The sequence below is a fragment of the Carassius carassius genome, chromosome 11 (genome assembly GCF_963082965.1).
Source record: "Carassius carassius chromosome 11, fCarCar2.1, whole genome shotgun sequence".
Taxonomy (NCBI): Eukaryota; Metazoa; Chordata; class Actinopteri; order Cypriniformes; family Cyprinidae; genus Carassius; species Carassius carassius.
In genome coordinates, this window is record NC_081765.1 from 32,957,914 (window position 1) to 32,979,527 (window position 21,614).

Here is a 21,614-nt window from a genome sequence, read left to right on the forward strand (position 1 = left end):
TTTCTGTCAAACAGAGTACATCTATATTATGATCAGTGATCATATTATTTATAAAAAGTGTTTTCGTAGAAAGGGATCTGATATTCAATAAGCCAAGCTTTATCATTTGTTTATCCATATTGCATCTGTTTTTTATTTGTTGAACCTCAATTAAATTGTTAATCTTAACTTGGTTTGGACATTTTTTGTTTTTTCTAGTTCGGGGAACAGACACACTCTCTATAGTGTGATATCTAGGTGAAAAAGTCTCTATGTGCTGAGAATTAACTGACCTCTGTGACGGGAGGCAGCTAGCAGACGGTCGGTTTAGCCAGTCTGTCTGCTTCCTGACCTGGGCCCCAGTTAGTCAAGTATAAACACTAAGACTATTTGCCATATTTCTAGAGAGAAGAGTGGCACCACCCCAGGAGGGATGAAGACCATCTCTTTTCAACAGGTCAGGTCTGCCCCAAAAGCTCGTCCAATTGTCTATGAAACCTATGTTATTCTGTGGGCACCACTTAGACATCCAGCCATTGAGTGATGACAATCTGCTATGCATCTCATCACCACGGTAAGCAGGGAGGGGACCAGAGCATATTACAGTGTCTGACATCGTGCTTGCAAGTTCACACACCTCTTTAATGTTATTTTTAGTGATCTCCGATTGGCGAAGTTGAACATCATTAGCACCGGCATGAATAACAATCTTACTGTATTTACGTTTAACATTAGCCAGCACTTTTAAATTTGCCAAGATGTCAGGCGCTCTGGCTCCCGGTAAACATTTGACTATGGTGGCTGGTGTCTCTATATTCACGTTCCGTACAATAGAATCACCAATAACTAGAGCACTTTCATCAGGTTTCTCAGTGGGTGCATCACTGAGTGGGGAGAACATGTTTAATGTTTTGATCGGAACAGAAGAGCGGTGTTTTGACCCACGACTACGCTGCCTCACCGTCACCCAGTTGCCCTGCTGCAGGGGCTCTGTGTCCGGAACCGAACAATGTACAGGAATCCCTGAGCTAGACGCATCCAAAGCTGTATCTAGAGCCCTAACATTCTTACTGTCCTCAATTAAAGTTTGGATGCGTGTCTCTAATTCTGAAATCTTCTCTGTCAGCCTAACTATTTCCCTGCATTTATCACATGTGAATCCCTCATCAGCGACAGAGATAGATAAACTGTACATGTGGCAAGAGGTGCAAATAACAATAGCAGGAGAAGCCATTACTCGCCGTGCTTGATGAAATATTCTTACTGCTGTTGTTTGATGAACTTGTGAAAAACTGGAGCGAGAGAGAGGAGAAAAAAAAAAAAAAGTTTTACTGGATCCCGGCAGACATTCCTTCACAGAAATCAAGAAGACAATTGTGGTTAAATGCAATACGGCGTACAGACTGGACAGAGATGATCATAAATAATGCTCGTGTTTGCAGTGCACACTTCATATCAGGTTAAATAATCTATGCATATGAACTGGTGTGTTGGTTTTAACTAGTAAATCAGCAAGTTTCTGTTTTATAGGTGAAAAGTCGCCAACCTTCAGCACACTAGCTAGTTTAAATGTTAAACAAACATACAGCGATAGATGTGTGTGCCATCCTTTGAATGGTCTCTTAAAATAATACACATTGCTAATCATAGTTAGCCCAGCGATAGGTTACATTAGAAAATAAGCCTCAACAAAATTCCCCAAACCACCCAAAAGTAATTAATATGGCCGTATGGCATACGGGTCAGGTAGCCTGCTTCCACCCGCGAGAGTTCATTTTAAAAAAAAAAAGTTGTCACGGTCCCGCAGTCAGGGACTGTACATATTCGGACAGCAAATGTACTGCAAAGAAATATAATCTAAGAAAATATTAATTTATATTATCATATTAATTTTATAATAAAAAATTTAATTGAATCAGCAAATCACAAAAAATACACATAATATTTTACACTTTTTTTATTCACTTCTCATGTCTTAACATTTTAAACATTGCAGATATCTGTTTTAAACTTTTAAACACTGAGGACACTTCATAGTTTGCTTTGCATTTCTGATATTTCTAATATTTAAGGCACTGCATAATTGCTTTTTAATTTAAACTACATGTTCAATGTGAAATAATATCATCAAATGTATCTGCCTGCTGACATCCCATAATGCAGTGCTTCCTAATCTGCCATCTGGCCATTAAACCTTATCAGCACTGTGCATGACTCAGTAGCATTTGCATTATTGTTACATGCTCAAATATGTACAGAACATGCATTTGAATTTTTATACACTCAGTTTTCATGCATTGTTATTTTTACAAATTAATAAATAAGGCTCAACTGAAACGTGTTTCTTTTTAAAGCTTAAATATGCTTATATTTATTTGGTAAATATGCTTGAAATAGGGGTAATGTAGCCAACCAGTCATGAATGAACAGAATAAAAGTCTTTACTTCACTCTGCAAGAACGACTGGCTACCTCTGCGTTATTCCTTGCATAAAATACTGTATATTTGTCTGTGAACATATATGCTAACTAACAGCTTGATTTTTGTTACCTGCAACACCAACATTCAAATTCCTATTGACCCAGATACAGAAACTTCTGTCCAAAATAAACACAATAATGCATTATAAAACATATTCGTAGCACTGTATAAGTGGAGCTAAACGTGTGGCTTATGAAATCTGCATGAAAGCAACATATCTGGCAGCATTAACATCATCGAACAGAATTGCAATCTGAAAACCTGTTTCAGAACAATTTTGTTTGCTGCTGTTTGTTATGAAAGTGTGTTTCTGCCATAGGATAAAACTATTACAAGGTAAATTGTATCTCAAAATTTGGACTTTTATTCTCACAATTTTGAGTTTATATTTCACAGAATTGAATATTTCTCAGAATTGAGAGACAAATGCAGAATTGCAAGATAAAAACATAACGGAAAAAATTGGTTTAATATAACCTCGAGATATAAACTATCATTTCTGAGAATAAAGTCAGAATTCCGAGATGTAAATTTAGAATTGTGAGAAAAAAATTCAGAGCTGTGAGATTCTAGAATTAAACTCAGACTTGCACAAAGAACTCAGAGTTTTTTCTTGCAATTCTAAATTAACATCTCATAATTGTATTTTTTTTTTTTCAGCCACGTACGCAAACTTTTAAATTTCAAAATTCTTACCTTTTTCAGAATTCTGATTTTGCATCTTGCAATTCTAACATTATATGTCTCAATTCCATAAGAATAAAAGAGATCCAAAGCTGCAGTTACTCTTGTTTTTTCATCCTGTGGCAGAAGCACACTTCCACATTTTGTGGCACAGAAATTACAATCTTAAAGACACATAAGAGTGCAGAGTGTGTTTGAGCTCATTTCTGCTAAAGCGTGTGTGTGTAAGTGTGTGTTTTCCTGAAGGTCAGTACTGTGTCTTATGTCATTTTGCTATCTGACACAGAGCTTCTCGTTGGTACGGACACACAGACCCGGTGCTGCTCACTTCTCTCCTCTGGAGCGGTTGATGAGACGACTGCGAGCTCTCGACCTGCAGAAGACACGAGACAGCTTGAATTACTCTGGAAACCCAGCGAGAGCTGAAATACTGCTGCTTGATGCACTAAATAAAAACCACTTATGGAGCCCTGAGAATAAGACCGCACAGATCCATAACACTGAATGTGCTTATGACGTTTTATGTCTACCAAGACGACCTCCAACTGGGACTCGCATCTTGAAGACAGTTTTCGTGATCACCCTCTTCAGAAAGTTTTATGAGCTCCCAGCACAATATAAGTGGAGCACTATTCCACGATTCAGACGAAGCATATGTTACCATAAACTTATTTTAAACACATCCATCCATCCGTGTGTGTGTATATATATAAATAAGACTTTATCACACCAACTAATGAGCACACATATTTCTTAGCAGCCATTAAATTGCATTTAAAAGCTCTTCTTACTCAGAGGCAGCTGCCTTTTGGATTTGAATCCCTGAGATTTCAGCGCGTCCACGATCCATTGTAAGACTTTGCTGGAATCGGAGACCTGCCAGAAGACAAGAGATTCACCAGCTCACACTCACATTTGCTTTGCCGTGCTGCGTGAAGAAGTGAACAGACTGTAAAGCACTATTATTTCAGAAGCACACCTGCTCTTCAAGCGTGGCCAGGCGTTTTGTGATGGTGGAAGAAACCCCTTCCTGTTCACGCTCCAGGAGCTCTGACATCACACTGACCCTGAGACCAAACAGACGTGTTTCACCTTCATGTTTTTCTCTTATTTCTGTGTTTGGTTTATATATGATGCATATAAGTTTTTCAAATATATAAATACACACGCACACACACACACACACACACACACACACACACACGTACAGTAAGTCTATATATGTATAATTATTAATTTATATATAACTCATAACTCATTTATATGCTATATAAAGCATTAGTAAATTTTTTCATACTATTATAGAATTTATTTCTATTTTAATTAGCTTTTATTTTAAGTTTTTCTATTTTGTATGTGCTTTTGTGTGTGTGTATATATAATTATGAATGTGTTATTATATGTAATAATGAATACATGTATACACACACACACACACATTTATTTACTATATATATATATATAAAATTATATATTTTAATATATAATGTGTGTGTGTATGCATTTATTCATTATTATATTGTGTTTTTGTATGTGTGTGTGTGTGTGTATATATATATATATATATATATTTAAAATGAAGTTAATTTATACATTTTTATTAATTATTTTTTTTAAGTTTTAGTAATTCAAATTTCATGGGATTTCTGACATTTTTATTTTATTTATTTAATCTTTTTTGTAAATACTTCTATTTAGCTTTAATTTCTATTGTTCTGTATTACATTGGGAATTTAATAAAGCTGTTAAAAAAGCCATAAGCTGAACTTCTCACGAAAAAGATTTAGACGTTTTTTGCACACTTTTTCCTTTTTTTTAGGGGGGGGGGGGGGTTAACATTATATTACAAGCTAAAAATGTGCAAACAGTAATATTACTCAGAATATGGGCAGGATTATTGTACTTCATACTTCAGCAAACCGGGTAGGAACTTCAAGTCATGTCATTAATATTCATGAGTGTAAGCCCCTCCCCCTATGTTTTCAGACCATTGCTATGCTCCTCCTCATATTCTAGAGTAGATGTAAATGTTTCCTATATTCAAACAGTGCAATGTTGTATTTCTGTCTCGGTTACTTCTCTGCGATGTCCTGGATGCGATGCTCCTCGCTCTGACTCTTGTCCTGCCGCATCGATGACAGATAGTTGTCCTTCATGTAGGCCTCCCATGCCAACAGCTCATATTCCTCTTTCTGCTCCAGTTCCTGTCCTGTGAAAAATCAAGCACTTAAACCAGGGACTGAGTCTCTCAACACAGCTCTCAAGACGTTAGAAATGAAAGAGCAGATCAGCAACAATTTCAGCAAGTTCTTTGGGTTCGATTCCCAGGAAATGCATGAACTGATTAAAATGTAAACATTAAATGTCACTTTGGATAAAAGCATTTGTTGGTGTTTCTTGAGAAGAATATATATGACTAGACTTCATGCTGATAGCTTGATCTTGAGTAATGAACATCACTAATCGATCACGATGTGTGTGTTTTGGCTCACTGAAGGTCTTGTGTTTCTGTGGAGGGTGGCGCTGCAGCACTGCTCTGATGAAGAGGATGAGGTGACTGAGGAGGATGAAGGGTGGAGGAAGAGCGGGTCGACTGTGGTACTCCTTGATCAGCTCGTAGCGCTGGAACTTCCAGATGGTGTCTGTGTTGTCCTGGACCTCCTCGAACGTGTAGCTGTGAGGCACAGGGAGACAGAGTTTAAAGCCCTGACATTCACGGCCATATTTTATCATGCATCTACTACAGTCTTGTGCAGGAAATACTTTGCAGATGACGCAGGATACATAATCAGCCATTTTAAGGAAAATTGTTTTTTATTATATATATATATATATATATATATATATATATATATATATATCAGTATAATTATGAAAAAAGTTAAATATTATACATAGAAATATGATTAAAATTATATTAAAGAAAATAATATTTGAAAAGAATATTCAAATATTGAACAATCAGATATTTGCCTGCATAAATAAATACATAAACATTGTTAAATATTTTACTGTATATATATATATATATATATATATATTTTTTTTTTTTTTTAAGAGCAAACAATAATATTGAGATGAAAAAAAAATTGTACAGTCCTAAAATATTTGTGACCATGGATATAAGGGTCAATTTTCTGAAATTGAGATTTATGTATTATCTGAAAGCTGTATAAATAAGCTTTCCATTGATGTATGGTTTGTTAGGATCAGACAATATTTGGAAAATTTTGACAAATACAACTTAAACTCAATTTAAAAAATCTGGAATCTGAGGGTGCAAAAAAAAATCGAAATATTGAGAAAATCATCTTTAAAGTCGTCCAAGTGAATTCTTAACAATGCATTATTATTCAAAAAAAGTTTTGATATATTTACGGTAGGAAATTTACAAAATATCTTCACGGAACATGATCTTTACTTAATATCCTAATGATTTTTGGCATAAAAGAAAAATATTGTTGGCCATTGCTACAAATATCCCCCAGTGACTTAAGACTGCTTTTGTGCTCCAGGGTCACAATTGCTTGTGTTGTGTTTTTTCATGCTTTTTATAATACCATGTCTACTGGAATCAAATACGAATTAAGTCTTTCACAAAAGCCTGCTATTTGTATGATGCACAGAGCTGCTGTGTACAGTATGCATGTACAGTAGACATCAAGTCAGCTCAGTAGGAAACACAAGCAGGTAAGTGTTTGTGGTCGCCCGTCTCTGTCTGTGCACTCACTTGAAGATAGCGATGAGGAGGTTGAGCAGCAGGATGTTGGTGAAGAGCAGATAAACACAGAGCATGATGATAGTCAGCCATTCTGGGAAGACCGGCATGTTATCACCGTTCAGCATGGGACATTTGGGCTTCAGAGGCTCAGAGCCATTCATACTACAGCTGTCCATGTCAAAATGAGTGTCTGGATCACAAAACACAGAAACATGAGCTTTCTGGTTGCTCTTTGTTTTCCCTACATTTCTGTATTTCTGAATGTTCTACAATTGACTTTAACTACTGTCCTGTATTTATTGACACAACATGCAATATTTTATAATGTAATATAATAACAAACGTTAAAAGTTTGCATATGCAGTATTTTGTAATATTATAGCATAACTTAATTTGATTGCATATTTAAATTGAATTTTGCATTAAATAAAAAGATTATACAACTGATTTAAAACTGACTTCAGCTATTGATTTTAAGTATGCAATTTGTTATATATATTTACATATAATATTTTATATTTGCACAGTTATAGTATAATATCTACAATTGACTTATGACTGACTTATTGTAATCATTAATTATAAGTATACAGTTTTTTGAATACACTGTAAAAAAAAAAAAAAAAAGCATCTAAAAAACTGGTTACATCTAAATTTTCCAATTAGCCTAATTGAATTTATGAATTTATTCAGTTAGGCCAATTAAAAAATTTAGATGTGATCAATCAATAGAAAAATTAAAGTTGGAGAGGTATAATCTTTTTTTTTTACAATATATATACACATGCATTTCATATGTGCATATGCAATGCATATTTCATAATAAAACAATTGTATATTTTGCACATTGAAATTGCATTTTGCATTCAATTTCTTTTTGCATATTTCCATATAATATTTAATATTTGCATATGCAATATTTAACAATATTATAGCAAACAATTAATGCATATTTAAATTACATTTTGCATTAAATTTAATTTATATATATATATATATAGCATATATAATATGTGTGCATATTTTTCTGAACAGAATATATTTATATATGCATTGCAAGTATTAGGAAAAGTTATTTATTTTTCATTGGCTCAAGTTGTGAATCATTACCCTAATTTTCTTTAATTGGATGAATAAAACATTTTTTTTTTCAGCTCATAGTAGGTGCATCTTAAAATGTGTATAAATTATTGCTAAAAATAATTTTAGGCATGGAGAAATGAGAATGAGTGAGATTTACATATCAGAGGAACCCTGTTGTTGTGATATACTCCTTTAGTGTGCAATCAAGTGATTTCAATTGTAAAGTTGTTAAACTGCTCACTGTCTATATTAGTGGGAACATTGCCGAATATAATGAGGTAGGGCTCATAGACAGCTCCGCGCATGATCCAGTTCAGTCTGTCTTCATTGTCAATCAAAATGCCCTGCTTGGCCACGCCATACGCCACAACCCAGATACTGAGCAGAAACATGAAGAAGAACAAATCCATCATCTGCAGAGAGAAGAGACAACATTCGTAGCTCAGTCTGTCTGCATTTGCTTTTATGCAAACATATGCTACATTATGAGAGGCTCATAGGAATCTTTTTCACCCCTGGGGTCCAGGATGTTTCATATAACAATTAACTCGTTCCTTTCAGAAGATCAAGTAATATTTGATTCCTTTTGAGTCTCTCACAACTAAGGCTGCATAGAAATATTACATAAACACATGTGAAGTGAATAAATGAGCATTATGAACATGCAAACCCACCATTCTCCTGAGGATGATTATCTTTGGGCCTAGAGTTCGGCTGATAGTGAAGATGGCCATTAATCGGAGACAGAATATGATGAAGTCGATGCAGAGAATAACTTTACCTACATAGAACACAGTTCCGGAGGCCAGAAGTCTGTACGACAAAACACAAAAGTTTGATTTAGTTTACTTTCAACTAATTTCTGAGTCTTAATGCAACTCAACTGAATTTAAATGAACACATGAGAAACGCACTTGAAATATGATTCATTTATATGCTCCAAGAGAGTCTATTAATGTTGAAAGTTTGATTTATTTCATTGAAATGAATATGCATATTTAAATGGCATTTTGCATTTAATTTTATTTCATATATAATAAAAAAAGGTCTACAACTGACTTAAACTACTGACTAATAGTCCTTACAAAACAAGTATATTATACAAAACAACATATTTTTGCATATATACATATTCCATAACAAACATTAATACTAATAAAGTGCTATAATATAAGATAATATAATATTTTCAGTGAAATCTTTTTAATTGTTTTGATGAACAGATTCATAATTCTACATGGAATTTTTTATGCATTAAACGTTTTAGTAAATATCTGTAGGTAAATATAGCTTTTTATTACATATTAATTTTTAAATATTGCTATTTGTTATTTTTTATTACCCAAACAATATGCAAATGTGTAAACGACTGCACAATAATTTATTTGATTTTACAGCGGTTTACAACGATTTACTCTAAAACCAAATGTATGAATTATACAAGATCTGATAAACTTGTGTAATTTGTACATCTGTTCTAGAGAAAATATATTTTTTCATTATTTAATAATACTTTATGGGAATAATAAGTTTCACCTTATCACCTTAAAAATGGTAACTGTAACTAGGTTTTCAGAGTTTTTACTACTTCAACTTGGCTACATTGACTGATCAAAATTATGGTCCCTTTTGATTAAAAAAATACCCTTTTAAGTGATTTCAGAGGAAATACAATCCTGATTCCAAAAAAGTTGGGACAACTATTTTGTGCACAATAGAATATAGATAACATATCAAATGTTGAAAGTGAGACATTTTGAAATGTCACACCAAATATTGGCTCATTTTGGATTTCATGAGAGCTACACATTCCAAAAAAGTTGGGACAGGTAGCAATAAGAGGCCGGAAAAGTTAAATGTACATATAAGGAACAGCTGGAGGACCAATTTGCAACTTATTAGGGTTAATTGGCAACATGATTTGGTATAAAAAGAGCCTCTCAGAGTGGCAGTGTCTGTCAGAAGTCAAGATGGGCAGAGGATCACCAATTTCCCCAATTCTGCAGCAAAAAATAGTGGAGCAATATCAGAAAGGTGTTTTTCAGAGAAAAATTGCAAAGAGTTTGAAGTTATCATCATCTACAGTGCATAATATCATCCAAAGATTCAGAGAATCTGGAACAATCTCTGTGTGTAAGGGTCAAGGCCGGAAAACCATACTGGATGCCCGTGACCTTCGGCTCTTAGACGGCACTGCATCACATACAGGAATGATACTGTAATGGAAATCACAACATGGGCTCAGGAATACTTCCAGAAAACATTGTCGGTGAACACAATCCACCGTGCCATTCGCCGTTGCCGGCTAAAACTCTATAGGGCCAAGGAATTTTAAAATGGACTGTGGCAAAGTGGAAAACTGTTCTGTGGTCATACGAATCAAAATGTGATGTTCTTTTTGGAAAACTGGGACGCCATGTCATCCGGACTAAAGAGGACAAGGACAACCCAAGTTGTTATCAGCGCTCAGTTCAGAAGCCTGCATCTCTGATGGTATGGGGTTGCATGAGTGTGTGTGGCATGGGCAGCTTACACATCTGGAAAGGCACCATCAATGCTGAAAGGTATGTCCAAAGTACTAGAACAACATATGCTCCCATCCAGACATCGTCTCTTTTAATGAAGATCTTGCATTTTCCAACATGACAATGCCAGACCACATACTGCTTCAATTACAACATCATGGCTGCGTAGAAGAAGGATCCAGGTACTGAAATGTCCAGCCTGCAGTCCAGATCTTTCACCCATAGAAAACATTTGGATCATAAAGAGGACGATGTGACAAAAAAGACCTAAGACAGTTGAGCAACTAGAAGCCTGTATTAGACAAGAATGGGACAACATTCCTATTCCTAAACTTGAGCAACTTGTCTCCTCAGTCCCCAGACGTTTGCAGACTGTTATATAAAGAAGAGGGGATGCCACACAGTGGTAAACATGGCCTTGTCCCAACTTTTTTGAGATGTGTTGATGCCATGAAGTTTAAAATCAGCTTATTTTTCCTTTAAAGTGATACATTTTCTCAGTTTAAACATTTGATGTGTCATCAATGTTGTATTCTGAATAAAATGTTGAAATTTTAGACTTCCACATCATTATTCACAATTTGTACAGTGTCCCAACTTTTTTGGAATCGGGTTTGTACATAAATACAGAGATACATATTAATATATTTTTTATATTTTTATTATAAGGCTCTAAGTATGAGGATTACTTATGTATAATCTCAATTTACTGAAAGCAAATATGAACATTACTAAATTAATATGAATCATGTTTTAACTGTATTGTTGTGTTTACCTGCAGACCAGACCAGCAATGAACAGTATGATTGACAGAACATCCAGAATGTTCCACACATCACAGATGTACATCTTTGCTTTCCTCCGTAAACCAGGCCCGTCAAAGTCATGATAGAACTGTGGCATATCAGAGTTTCAATGAACAAAATAACAAGATGAAGGGTGAATAATTATAACTTAGGAAATATATTTCCTAAGGGTGGAAATCACAGCCCTGTGTGAGACTGTTTGTGTATGTGTGTGTGTGTGTGTGTGTGTGTGTGTGTGTGTGTGTGTATAGGCTACCGAAAGCAAGTAAAGAATATTTAAATTATCGAAGAACATTATTGCTGACTTCAGCCTAGAGTGAGAGTTTAAGCACTATCAAAAAAATCCCGTTATAATCGATGAAGCTACATTGTGAAAGGAATCTCTTACTTCCATTATATGTAAGGGATGCACCGATACCGATATATCGGCCCGATACTGAGCTCCTGTACTCATACTCGTACTAGTTTAAATGCCCCGATACCACACATCATGTGATAAGTGCCATATTCAGACATAGAAACACTGACAACAGTACAACAGACAGCAGAATTGAGTTATTAGAGATTAAGGTTGTCTACGTAGGATATATATATGCAATGAATATAAATGTTAAACATTCAGTATTAATGCCTTTATAGCTAACGTGTGCGAGCTGATAAAGCACGCTGAGTGGATTGAGCGCGCAGCAGCAGAGATGCGTGAGCTTGTCGAGTGAATATACATTTATCACTGGAAAGTTTGTAGTTCGGTAGGATACGTCAAAAACAATTAAAACAATGCACAAGTTACTTAACAGGCATTTGGATTAAAACTTAATGGGTTTTAAGCACTTAGTGGGTGCAGGACACTATAGTTCATTTATGTAAGTAAGGATAGCAAAATGAAGTAAGCTGTGAAAAATTATACCCAAAAAAGAGTGCTTTGTTCATTCACTCCCCTCCACCTGAAACTCCTGCCAACACCGAGACTCGAACCAGCAACCTTCATGTAACTAGTCCAAGTCTCTAACCATTAGACCACAGTTGCCCCTCTAAACTATAGAGAATAAACTGTAATAATGTGAAATGTTGAAGGAGTCTGAATAAATTTAGAATTTAAAAATGACTGTATCTACTTAATAAATTAAGTTAACCAGCTAACATTATACATACTCTTTTGGTTTCTGTACCCTATATTTTACAAATGTAGAAATGCAATAAAAATATCGGTATTGGTGCTCGGTATTGGCAAGTACCAAAAATAAAAGTGTCAGTATCGGATGAGTACTGGAAAAAGTGGCATCCCTATTATACGCATATCTGAAAGTGAAAGTGACGTGACATACAGCCAAGTATGGTGACCCATACTCAGAATTTGTGCTCTGCATTTAACCCATCCTAAGTGCATACACACAGAGCAGTGAACACACACATACACACAGAGCAGTGAACACACACACACACACTGTGAACACACATCCGGAGCAGTGGGCAGCCATTTATGCTGCGGCGCCCGGGGAGCAGTTGGGGGTTCGATGCCTTGCTCAAGGGCACCTCAGTCGTGTTATTGCCGGCCCGAGACTCAAACCCACAACCCTAGGGTTAGGAGTCAAACTCTCTAACCACTAGGCCACAACCCCTTATTTTTTTTTTTTTTTTAATTTTTTAGTGAAAGGCACAGGCAGTGTGAAGACATCTGCATCTTTTTAGTGAAAGGCATTTGCACTTTGCAGTTTACTGAGAGCATCTGTGAGAGAATTCAGTCAACGTGCGCACACAGAACAAAACTCCAGTGTTTCGGCTCATTGTTAATAGATATAGTTGTGCAACTAGGTGATTTTCAATTTATTTATTTTTTTCAAGTAATGCATTACCATATTGCATTACTCCTTAAAAAAAGCAACTAATTGCACTACATTGCACTAGTTGCATTACACATTTTAGTATTTTAGCAGTATATAATTATCATGGACTATAGTGTGTGTGTTTGTCTCACCTGTCTAAGCTCCTCAAACACCAGCGAGGTGAGCCACACATACAGCAGAAGTTCCCTCCACGACGGATAGGTCTGGAAATCGATCATAAGCACCACGGCAAACAGCCACAGGAAGCCAAAATATGAGGCGATGTTCCAGTAAAACTTGACTTGAGGCGACGTGAACAGACTCATCAGACGAGACGCACAGTTGAGAGGCTTCAGCTCCGGCTTCTGCGAAGAGTCGCTGAGACACAACAATTATCACTCATTACTGAGATTTCAGACAGATAAATATTTTAGTATGCTTCTACATGCTCACATTAGTTTGATACATAAACGTAGATACAATCATATGTGACCCTAGACCACAAAACCATTCTAAACGGTCAATGGAAAGCTTTAAATCATCTTTGTTAGGATCGGATAATATTTGGCTGAGATACAACTATTTGAAAATCTGGAATCTGAGGGTGCAAAAAAATCTAAATAGTGAGAAAATCACCTTTAAAGTTGTTCAAATTAAGTTCTTAGCAATGCATATTAATAATCAAATATAATAGTAATAATAATAATAGTATTAATAATAACTCACAATGAATATTACATAAAGATAATAATAATAATAACAACTCATGAATATGGCATAAAGACAACAACACAATCTATTTTTGTAATATTCATAATGAATAATTGTTTTTTAATAGTCTAAATTTGTTTATTAATTATTTTGTCAAAAAACAAAAATAAAATAATTAAAACTGGTTTTGCATATTGGTTAGTTAATCATGATAATAATAGTAATAATAAGTCATTATGAATATTACACAAAGATTATAATAACAATAATATGTTATAAAATAATAATCTCTTTATGTAATATTCATAACGAATAATTATTTTTAAGTCTAAAGATGGATTATTATTGTGTCAAAAAATAAATTAAAGAAATATAAATTAGTTTCTATTGTTTATGTAATAATAAAAAACCCAAAATACATTAAATAAATATAATATATAACAATAATTTAATGTAATAGTCATAATAAAAAAAAATATCTTTAACAATCTAAAACAAAGTTATTAAAAGTTGCTAATGCATATTGTTTATGTAATAATAATAATACAAATATATATATATAATTTTATGTAATATTCCTAATGAATAATTGTTCTTTAACAATCTAAAATAAATACAATAATGAAAATTGTATTCTGCATATTGGTCATAATAATGGTAATATTTATTTGTGCAATATTCTTAATGAATAATTGTTTTTTTAATCGTCTAAAGATGATATATTATTGTGTTAAAAAATACAACAAAACATTGAAACATAAAAATGATCTGTATGATGCATTTAACATTAGTTTATTACAATAACTGAAGGGATTGACTCATGCCTTTAAATGCATTGGTGTGAATGTGGGCCGTTTGTGTCTGTAACTCAACTCACCGATAATGCCGTTTGAGTTTGATATCTGAGCTTCCAGAAAACACTGAATCATCGGCCAGTTTCTGCTGCTCCGTCCTCTCGGCCTGTCTCTGGATGTCTTCATCACGTCTGCCAGAGTTCAGTTTAACATTAATGATTGTACTTTATTATCCCCTTAGGGAAATTTTTGTTGCTTGCGTTTCACATGCTCACATACAGCACCGACAATACACGTCACATGATACAAGAAGAGAATAAAACCAATAAAATATACAAATCATCACTGAGACCTGCTCAGTACGCAGCATTACCCTTGTTCAACAGTTTAACTGCCTGTGGCAGAAAGGAGTTTTTCCCCCTATTTTTAAACATTGCTGGCATCCTGTACCTTCGCCCAGAAGGTAATCTCTCAAATTCATCAAACAGAGGGTGCCTACTGTCTGCTGTGATTTTTGTTGCTTTACTGTGGCATCTGTTAAGATAAATTTGTTCTAGACCTCTCAAAGGGATACCAATTAGTTTGCTCGCCGTGCTTAAAACTTTCCTAATTGAGCTCTTTTGTTTCACTGTGGCATTTCCAAACCAGCAATTGATACAGAATGTAAAAACACTTTCAATAAAAGAATTATAAAAAAGTCTAAGAATTGAGATGTTTACATTAAATGACAACATCTTCCTAAGGTAGTAGAGTCTTTGCTGTCCTTTTTTGTTCACAGCCTCTGTCCATTTATCCCACCTCAGCTTATGATCAAAGATGACCCCAAGATATTTGTACTCATCAACACTTTGTATTGGTTCTCCTTTGATAGTGGTTACACTCACTGAAGACTCCTTCCTAAAGTCAATACACATCTCCTTTGTTTTAAAAATGTTTAACTTAAGATTTGACATGTCAAACCAAGAAATAAATTCATTTAAAACAGGTCCATGACTGTCCTCGTCCCCCTTTAGGAGACTGACTAATGCAGTATCATCTGCAAATTTGATAAAAAATCTGCCTGAGTGTGCACTTATACAGTGATTTGTGTACAATATAAACAATATAGGTGATAGGACACAGCCTTGTGGGGATCCGACATTAGTAATTTGTTTCTCTGACATTGATCCACCCACTCTCACTCTTTGTACTCTATTCCTTAAAAAATCCCACAACCACATAACCAATCCCTCATCCAGGTTAAACTCTGTGGTTAATCTTTCGACCAACACCATTGGCAATATAGTGTTAAAGGCAGATGAAAAATCAGCAAATAGGATTCTCACATGGTTTTTGGAATCTTCAAGATGCGAATTAACAATATGCAACAATGTTAAAATTGCATCATCTACTCCCTTGTTAGACTGATAGGCGAATTGTAAAGGGTCCAATAGATGCTGGGTTTTTGACACTACATACCTTTTAACAAGCCTTTCAAAGCTTTTAAACACCAAAGAGGTCAGTGCAATTGGTCGATAATCACTGAGCTCTAGTGGTTTATTGATTTTAGGAAAGGGTATTATAGTTGAAGTTTTCCAGATAGTTGGTACTATGCATCGATCTAAAGATCCTTGGAAAAGTGAAGTAAAAACCGTGGATAGTTGCTCAGCACAGTTTTTTAATACTCGTCCACAGATGCTGTCAGGCCCGGGACTCTTATGTATATTACAACTCTTAAACATTTTCTTTACATCCGCTTCTTTGATGATAAAGTTATTAGTTGATGAAAATGTAAATAAAGTTTCCTCATCACTGTTAGTGTTCTCACTATTTCCTTCAAAACGTGAAAAAAAATTATTTAACCTATTTGCTAGCTCCAGTTCCCCACTTTTGCCATCTGTGATCGTCGTATTTGCATTATGTTTTCCTTGACTTTTATGTGGTACACTGATCATCATCCTAACACCTTGCCATGCCTGTTTTGAATTTCCTTGTGACATTTTAGCCTCAATTTTTTGTTTATATAGGGCCTTATCTACCTTAATTTGTCTTTTAATTTCCCTTTGAATGTCCCTTTTAGCTAAAACATCATTATTATAATATGCTACCTTCTTCTTATTTATCAGTTGTTTAAGTTCCTTTGATACCCATGGTTTATTATTTGGAAATAATTTATACGTTTTCGTGGGTAGAACTGACTCCACACAAAAATTTATGTAATCAGATACCACATTTGTGTGAGTGTCCAGATCAGGTGATTCAAATGTGTCCCACAAAGTACAATCAAAACATCCTTGAAGGCACATAATACTCTCTTCATTCCAAATCTTTACAGTCTTAATCTGAGGCTTTTCTCTTTCAAGAAGTCTTAGGGTTAACTGCGAATCACTGAAAGTCATGGTCAAGCTTAATTATTCAATGCAGTGCTGCTATCTGATGGTTTGTGCATGTAATGACCCATTGACATGACTTAAGGTACTTTTAATTATGCATTTGATGAAAACAAGTGTTTTTACCTGAAGGTTAGGAAGCTGGTGTAGATGAGAGGAAAGAAGATCATGCAGAGCAGCACTTTCCAGGTTGCATTCTCCACAGACAGCTCTCCACACCAAACCTGAGTCAGCAGAGCCTTACAGAAAACACCAAAAACAACAGCTTTTTACTATTTCTACCCTTTCACAGACGAAGAAGGCAGCAGGTGCAATGCATACCAGCTTTTCGCTTCAGAGCCGAGCGTTAGTATCGTTCTGCTCAACTGTGTCTGCACATCAATAAACAAAACGTGCATTGGCTCGTTTAGTGGCTCGTCAAAAAAAGTAAAAAAACTGTCAAAATCCAGGCTTAATGAACGTACTCGGTTACTAGCGTAACCTCGGTTCCCTGAGATGAGGGAACGAGTACTGCGTAAGCTAGCTTACGCTATGGGAAAAGGTCCCCTTTTCTCGAGAATATGAAGCCAAAAATTATCCTTAATTTTTAAATAATGTAAAACGCAGTGCTGCAGCACAGCAGACCCAAGCGAAGCGGCTCGCGCGCTTATTGGCTGTGCTGTGGCAACTGCAGCAACCTATGGTGAGGCGGCGGAGAGGAACGAACCAATGGGGGCGCTTCGCGCCCATTGGACGTCTGAGCGCGCCAAAATAGGCGTGGCTGGAACTATATAAGCCACCGCTTCACCATAGGGATCAGGTTTTAAATCGACTGAAGCGATCACCCGGTCCGAGCACATAGCACGGCAGGTTACGCAGTACTCGTTCCCTCATCTCAGGGAACCGAGGTTACGCTAGTAACCGAGTACGTTCCCTTTCGAGAGTACTCTCGTACTGCGTAAGCTAGCTTACGCTATGGGAACACAATGTAAAACGCCGTGCGTGCTCGGGAACTTCGACCTGTCACAGCCCAAGGCGAGAGCCCGGGGCTTTATAGCAGGAGAAATCCCAGTCCCAACAGCCAACCTTAGTGAGCTTTATATAGGGAACGAAAAAAGGGGGACGTGATAAGGCTTAGCACGTCTATATAGAAAGTACCCTGGCCTGCAGGGCAGGGACTTGCAGATTATAGAATCTAATAAATGTGGACGGAGAGGCCCAGCCTGCCGCCGCACAGATATCATCCAGTGGTATCCCGCAGGACCACGCCCATGACGAGGCCATACCTCGGGTGGAATGGGCTCTGATGCCGAACGGGCAGTGAAGGCCTTTAGATTTGTAAGCCAGCGAGATAGTGTCTACTATCCATCGTGATAGGCTTTGCTTCGTGGTGGCGAGACCTCGGGTGCGCCCACCAAAGCATATGAAGAGCTGGTCTGACCTCCTGAATAAGGCGGAGCGCGCAATATAGGTTTTGAGAGCCCTGACGGGGCAGATGAAGCTCGCGTTGCTTTCGTCGCTTTGCGAGGAAAGGGCTGACAGCGAGATGACCTGCGCTCTGAACGGTGTTGAGAGCACCTTGGGGACATAGCCGTGTCTTGGTCTGAGAATGACTCTGGAGTCATTAGGCCCAAACTCGAGACAGTCAGCGCTTACAGATAGCGCATGTAAATCCCCCACTCGCTTGACTGAGGCCAGAGCCAGTAGAAAAGCGGTTTTGAACGAAAGAAGCTTCATATCGACAGACTGAAGCGGTTCAAAAGGGGGGCCCTTTAAGGCCTCTAGGACTGTAGACAGGTCCCAGGAAGGGATTAAAGGGGGTCGGGGAGGGTTCATCCGACGAGCTCCCTTAAGGAAACGAATGAGGGTCTAGGTTCCGTGTCCCGCACCAGGTGGAGAACACTGACCATTTCTGCGCGTACAGGCGCCTGGTTGAGGGCGCTCTGGCTTCCGTAATGGTCTTTAACACTCCCTCAGGGAGGTTCCCGGGTACCCGTTGAGGGGCCATACATGAAGGGCCCAAAGTTCGGGGTGGGGATGCCAGAGCGCGCCCTTCAGCTGCGTGAGGAGATCTTTCCGCAGCGGTATTGGCCATGGGGCTGTACTGGACAGCTGCATCAGCTCGGAGAACCAAGGTTGGGTCGTCCAGGGTGGGGCTACTAGCAGCATAGCACATCTGCTCTTCCTGACCCGATCGATGACCTGCGGTAGCATCGCGACCGGTGGGAAGGCATAAAGCGGGCGTCTGGGCCAATCGAGGGCCAGCGCGTCCCTGCTCTTTGAAAAATATATTGGGCAATGAGCGTTGTCTTCTGAGGCGAAGAGGTCGACCTCTGCCCTGCCAAAGATGCTCCACATCAACTGAACCGTTTGTGGGTGAAGAGACCACTCCCCAGGGGGAACATTCGCCCTGGAAAGCATGTCCGGGCCCCGGTTCAGGATGCCAGGTACATGCGCTGCCTTTAGCGAGCGCAGATTGTAATGTGCCCATGTCAGAAGACGTTCGGTCAGGGTGTGCAAGGTTTCTGACCTGACACCACCCTGGCGATTTATGTGGGCCACCACTGACATGCTGTCTGATCTGACCAGAACGTGGTGGCCCTTTAAAAATGGGAGGAAAGCTTTCAGGGATAGTTCGACCGCTATCATCTCCAGACAGTTTATGTGTAACAGTCGCTCCGGGCTCGACCAGAGGCCGGAGGCAGACCTGCCCTCGTACAGGGCGCCCCAACCGAGGTTGGATGCATCTGTCGAGACTACTTTCCATTTCGAGACAGCGCCCGTGCTTACGCCTAACTGATACCAGTTGGCTATTTTCCAAGGGGCCAGAGCTGTGATGCAGCCGTGGGTCACCCTGATGCGCGCGCGGCCGGAAATCCAGGCGCGCGCTGGAACACGGTCTCTCAGCCAGCGCTGTAGTGGGCGCATGCGCAGCAGTAGAGCTGAAACAACGAATCGATTTAATCGATTAAAATCGATTATTAAAATAGTTGTCAACTAATTTAGTCATCGATTCGTTGCTAAATAACTTTTATTTGCCGTAAGCGGCTCATTTCGTGCATATTTCAAATCTGCGGTGACCAAAGTGTGGCAGTAATGAGCCACCGGAGGTTTTACTCAGCCAGTACAACAGGAGAAGTAGAGAATAGCCAATAGCTGGCCTCGTTTTGTCACGTGCTTCCCGAACAGCGTCTCTGCAGCATTCAGCAGGATGTGGGAGTATTACTTTGAGCCTTCAAAAAAGAAGAGTAACCTGTAAACTCTGCACTACGGAACTGTTTAAGGGGACGTTCACATATCGCGTCTTTTGCGCGCTCAAGTTCGTTATTTCCAACACCGCATCGAGTTAAAACATTTCAACTTTTCAGAATGCAGCAAGCGCACCGCGGGTCATGTGACAAGAACTAACCAATCAGCTTCATCCTTTCCCGTAACAACGTTAAAAACTCAGTCAAGATGAAAGGAACAGCTGATCATAGTTGTATATGGATTTCCATTTTGAAATAAATTTAGTAGCAGAGCTACTGCAAGCGATTTTTTGAGCTGCAAATCCATTTATCCTTTGCTGAAATTTCCGCGTCTTCAATGAGAGAGCACGTCATGGTTGCTTAGCAAAGGCAGACGCCTCAGGGGCGCTTCTGCACGAGCGCTTTGGAAAGGAGGAGAAAGTGGCGCGCCTAGCGTTTTCCACGCGTTTTTAGGCGCGATATGTGAACGGCCCCTAAGACTTTCATTTGTGCAGATTCTCCAGTACAATGTTGTTTGCAAATGTTTAGTCGTAAAAGCTGATAACATTGCTTTTTAACAGTTAACATTTAAAGCTTTACAAACATGTTCTGTGATCAGTTTGTCGTTTACCAGTTCAAAATTCAGTCGTGCAGCCTAATTATGACTGAATGAGAGAGATAAATGTTTAAAGATATTTGAAATACACTTTTTTTCTAAGTATTCACTGCTCTTTTTCACACAGCAGGTTTTTTGTGTGTGTCCAATTTTTTTTTCTGGACAACCTTCTGATGGATTTTACTTTAAATTGTGAGTTCCATTCAGGTTTCATGCCATTGGCACTTTTTTCGAAGGATTGTTTACAATTTCACAGCAAAAGCTATAAAGCTGTTTTCCAGTAAATAATAAAATACAATGCACTGCAATTTTATTCTGTTTTATCCTTATTCTTCGTGAAAATATGTTCTGAAAGATTCCTTAATAAGCTTTGTCCGGGATGTTAAACTACTTTAGGAGCTCTAAGGACTGCCATGGTGAAAACATTTGATATCTCCTTGTGAAATTTGCTAGAGTATGGGTCAGTGTTTTGATTGCAGAAGAGTTCGACAAAGGATTACGAACACAATAAAACAACTCCAGGTATATTTTTAATGAGGATATGACAATGCAAAATGGTTAAAATCTCTTAAAAATCTATGCTGAAGGATAAAGACCATTTATTAATAATTTACTTGGGGAAAAAATGGAAAAAACTAAAATATAAGCACATAAACCGATTAATCGATTAATCGTAAAAATAATCGACAGATTAATCGATTATCAAAATAATCGTTAGTTGCAGCCCTATGCAGCAGGCCCAGTTTGAGAACCGCAGAGGCTGATGCCATCAGACCTAGCATTTCCTGAAATCGTTTGAGCGGGTAAAGAGACCCG

General features: G+C 37.6%; 1 protein-coding gene across 1 annotated transcript in view; it reads right to left on the reverse strand.

Moving 5' to 3' along the window:
- Positions 1-3,468: 3,468 nt before the first annotated feature.
- The window catches only part of LOC132152559 (transient receptor potential cation channel subfamily M member 2-like), a 51,607-nt gene continuing 33,461 nt past the window's right edge, over positions 3,469-21,614 (reverse strand). The window contains exons 14-26 of the mRNA XM_059561313.1: positions 17,103-17,215; positions 14,691-14,798; positions 13,255-13,480; positions 11,249-11,367; positions 8,623-8,761; positions 8,190-8,361; positions 6,875-7,055; positions 5,637-5,818; positions 5,221-5,353; positions 4,124-4,211; positions 3,936-4,020; positions 3,548-3,614; positions 3,469-3,517 (exon numbers count right to left, since the gene is read on the reverse strand). Of these exons, the coding sequence (XP_059417296.1) occupies positions 3,469-3,517; positions 3,548-3,614; positions 3,936-4,020; positions 4,124-4,211; positions 5,221-5,353; positions 5,637-5,818; positions 6,875-7,055; positions 8,190-8,361; positions 8,623-8,761; positions 11,249-11,367; positions 13,255-13,480; positions 14,691-14,798; positions 17,103-17,215 (1,662 nt within the window). The remainder of the gene's footprint in view (positions 3,518-3,547; positions 3,615-3,935; positions 4,021-4,123; positions 4,212-5,220; positions 5,354-5,636; positions 5,819-6,874; positions 7,056-8,189; positions 8,362-8,622; positions 8,762-11,248; positions 11,368-13,254; positions 13,481-14,690; positions 14,799-17,102; positions 17,216-21,614) is intronic.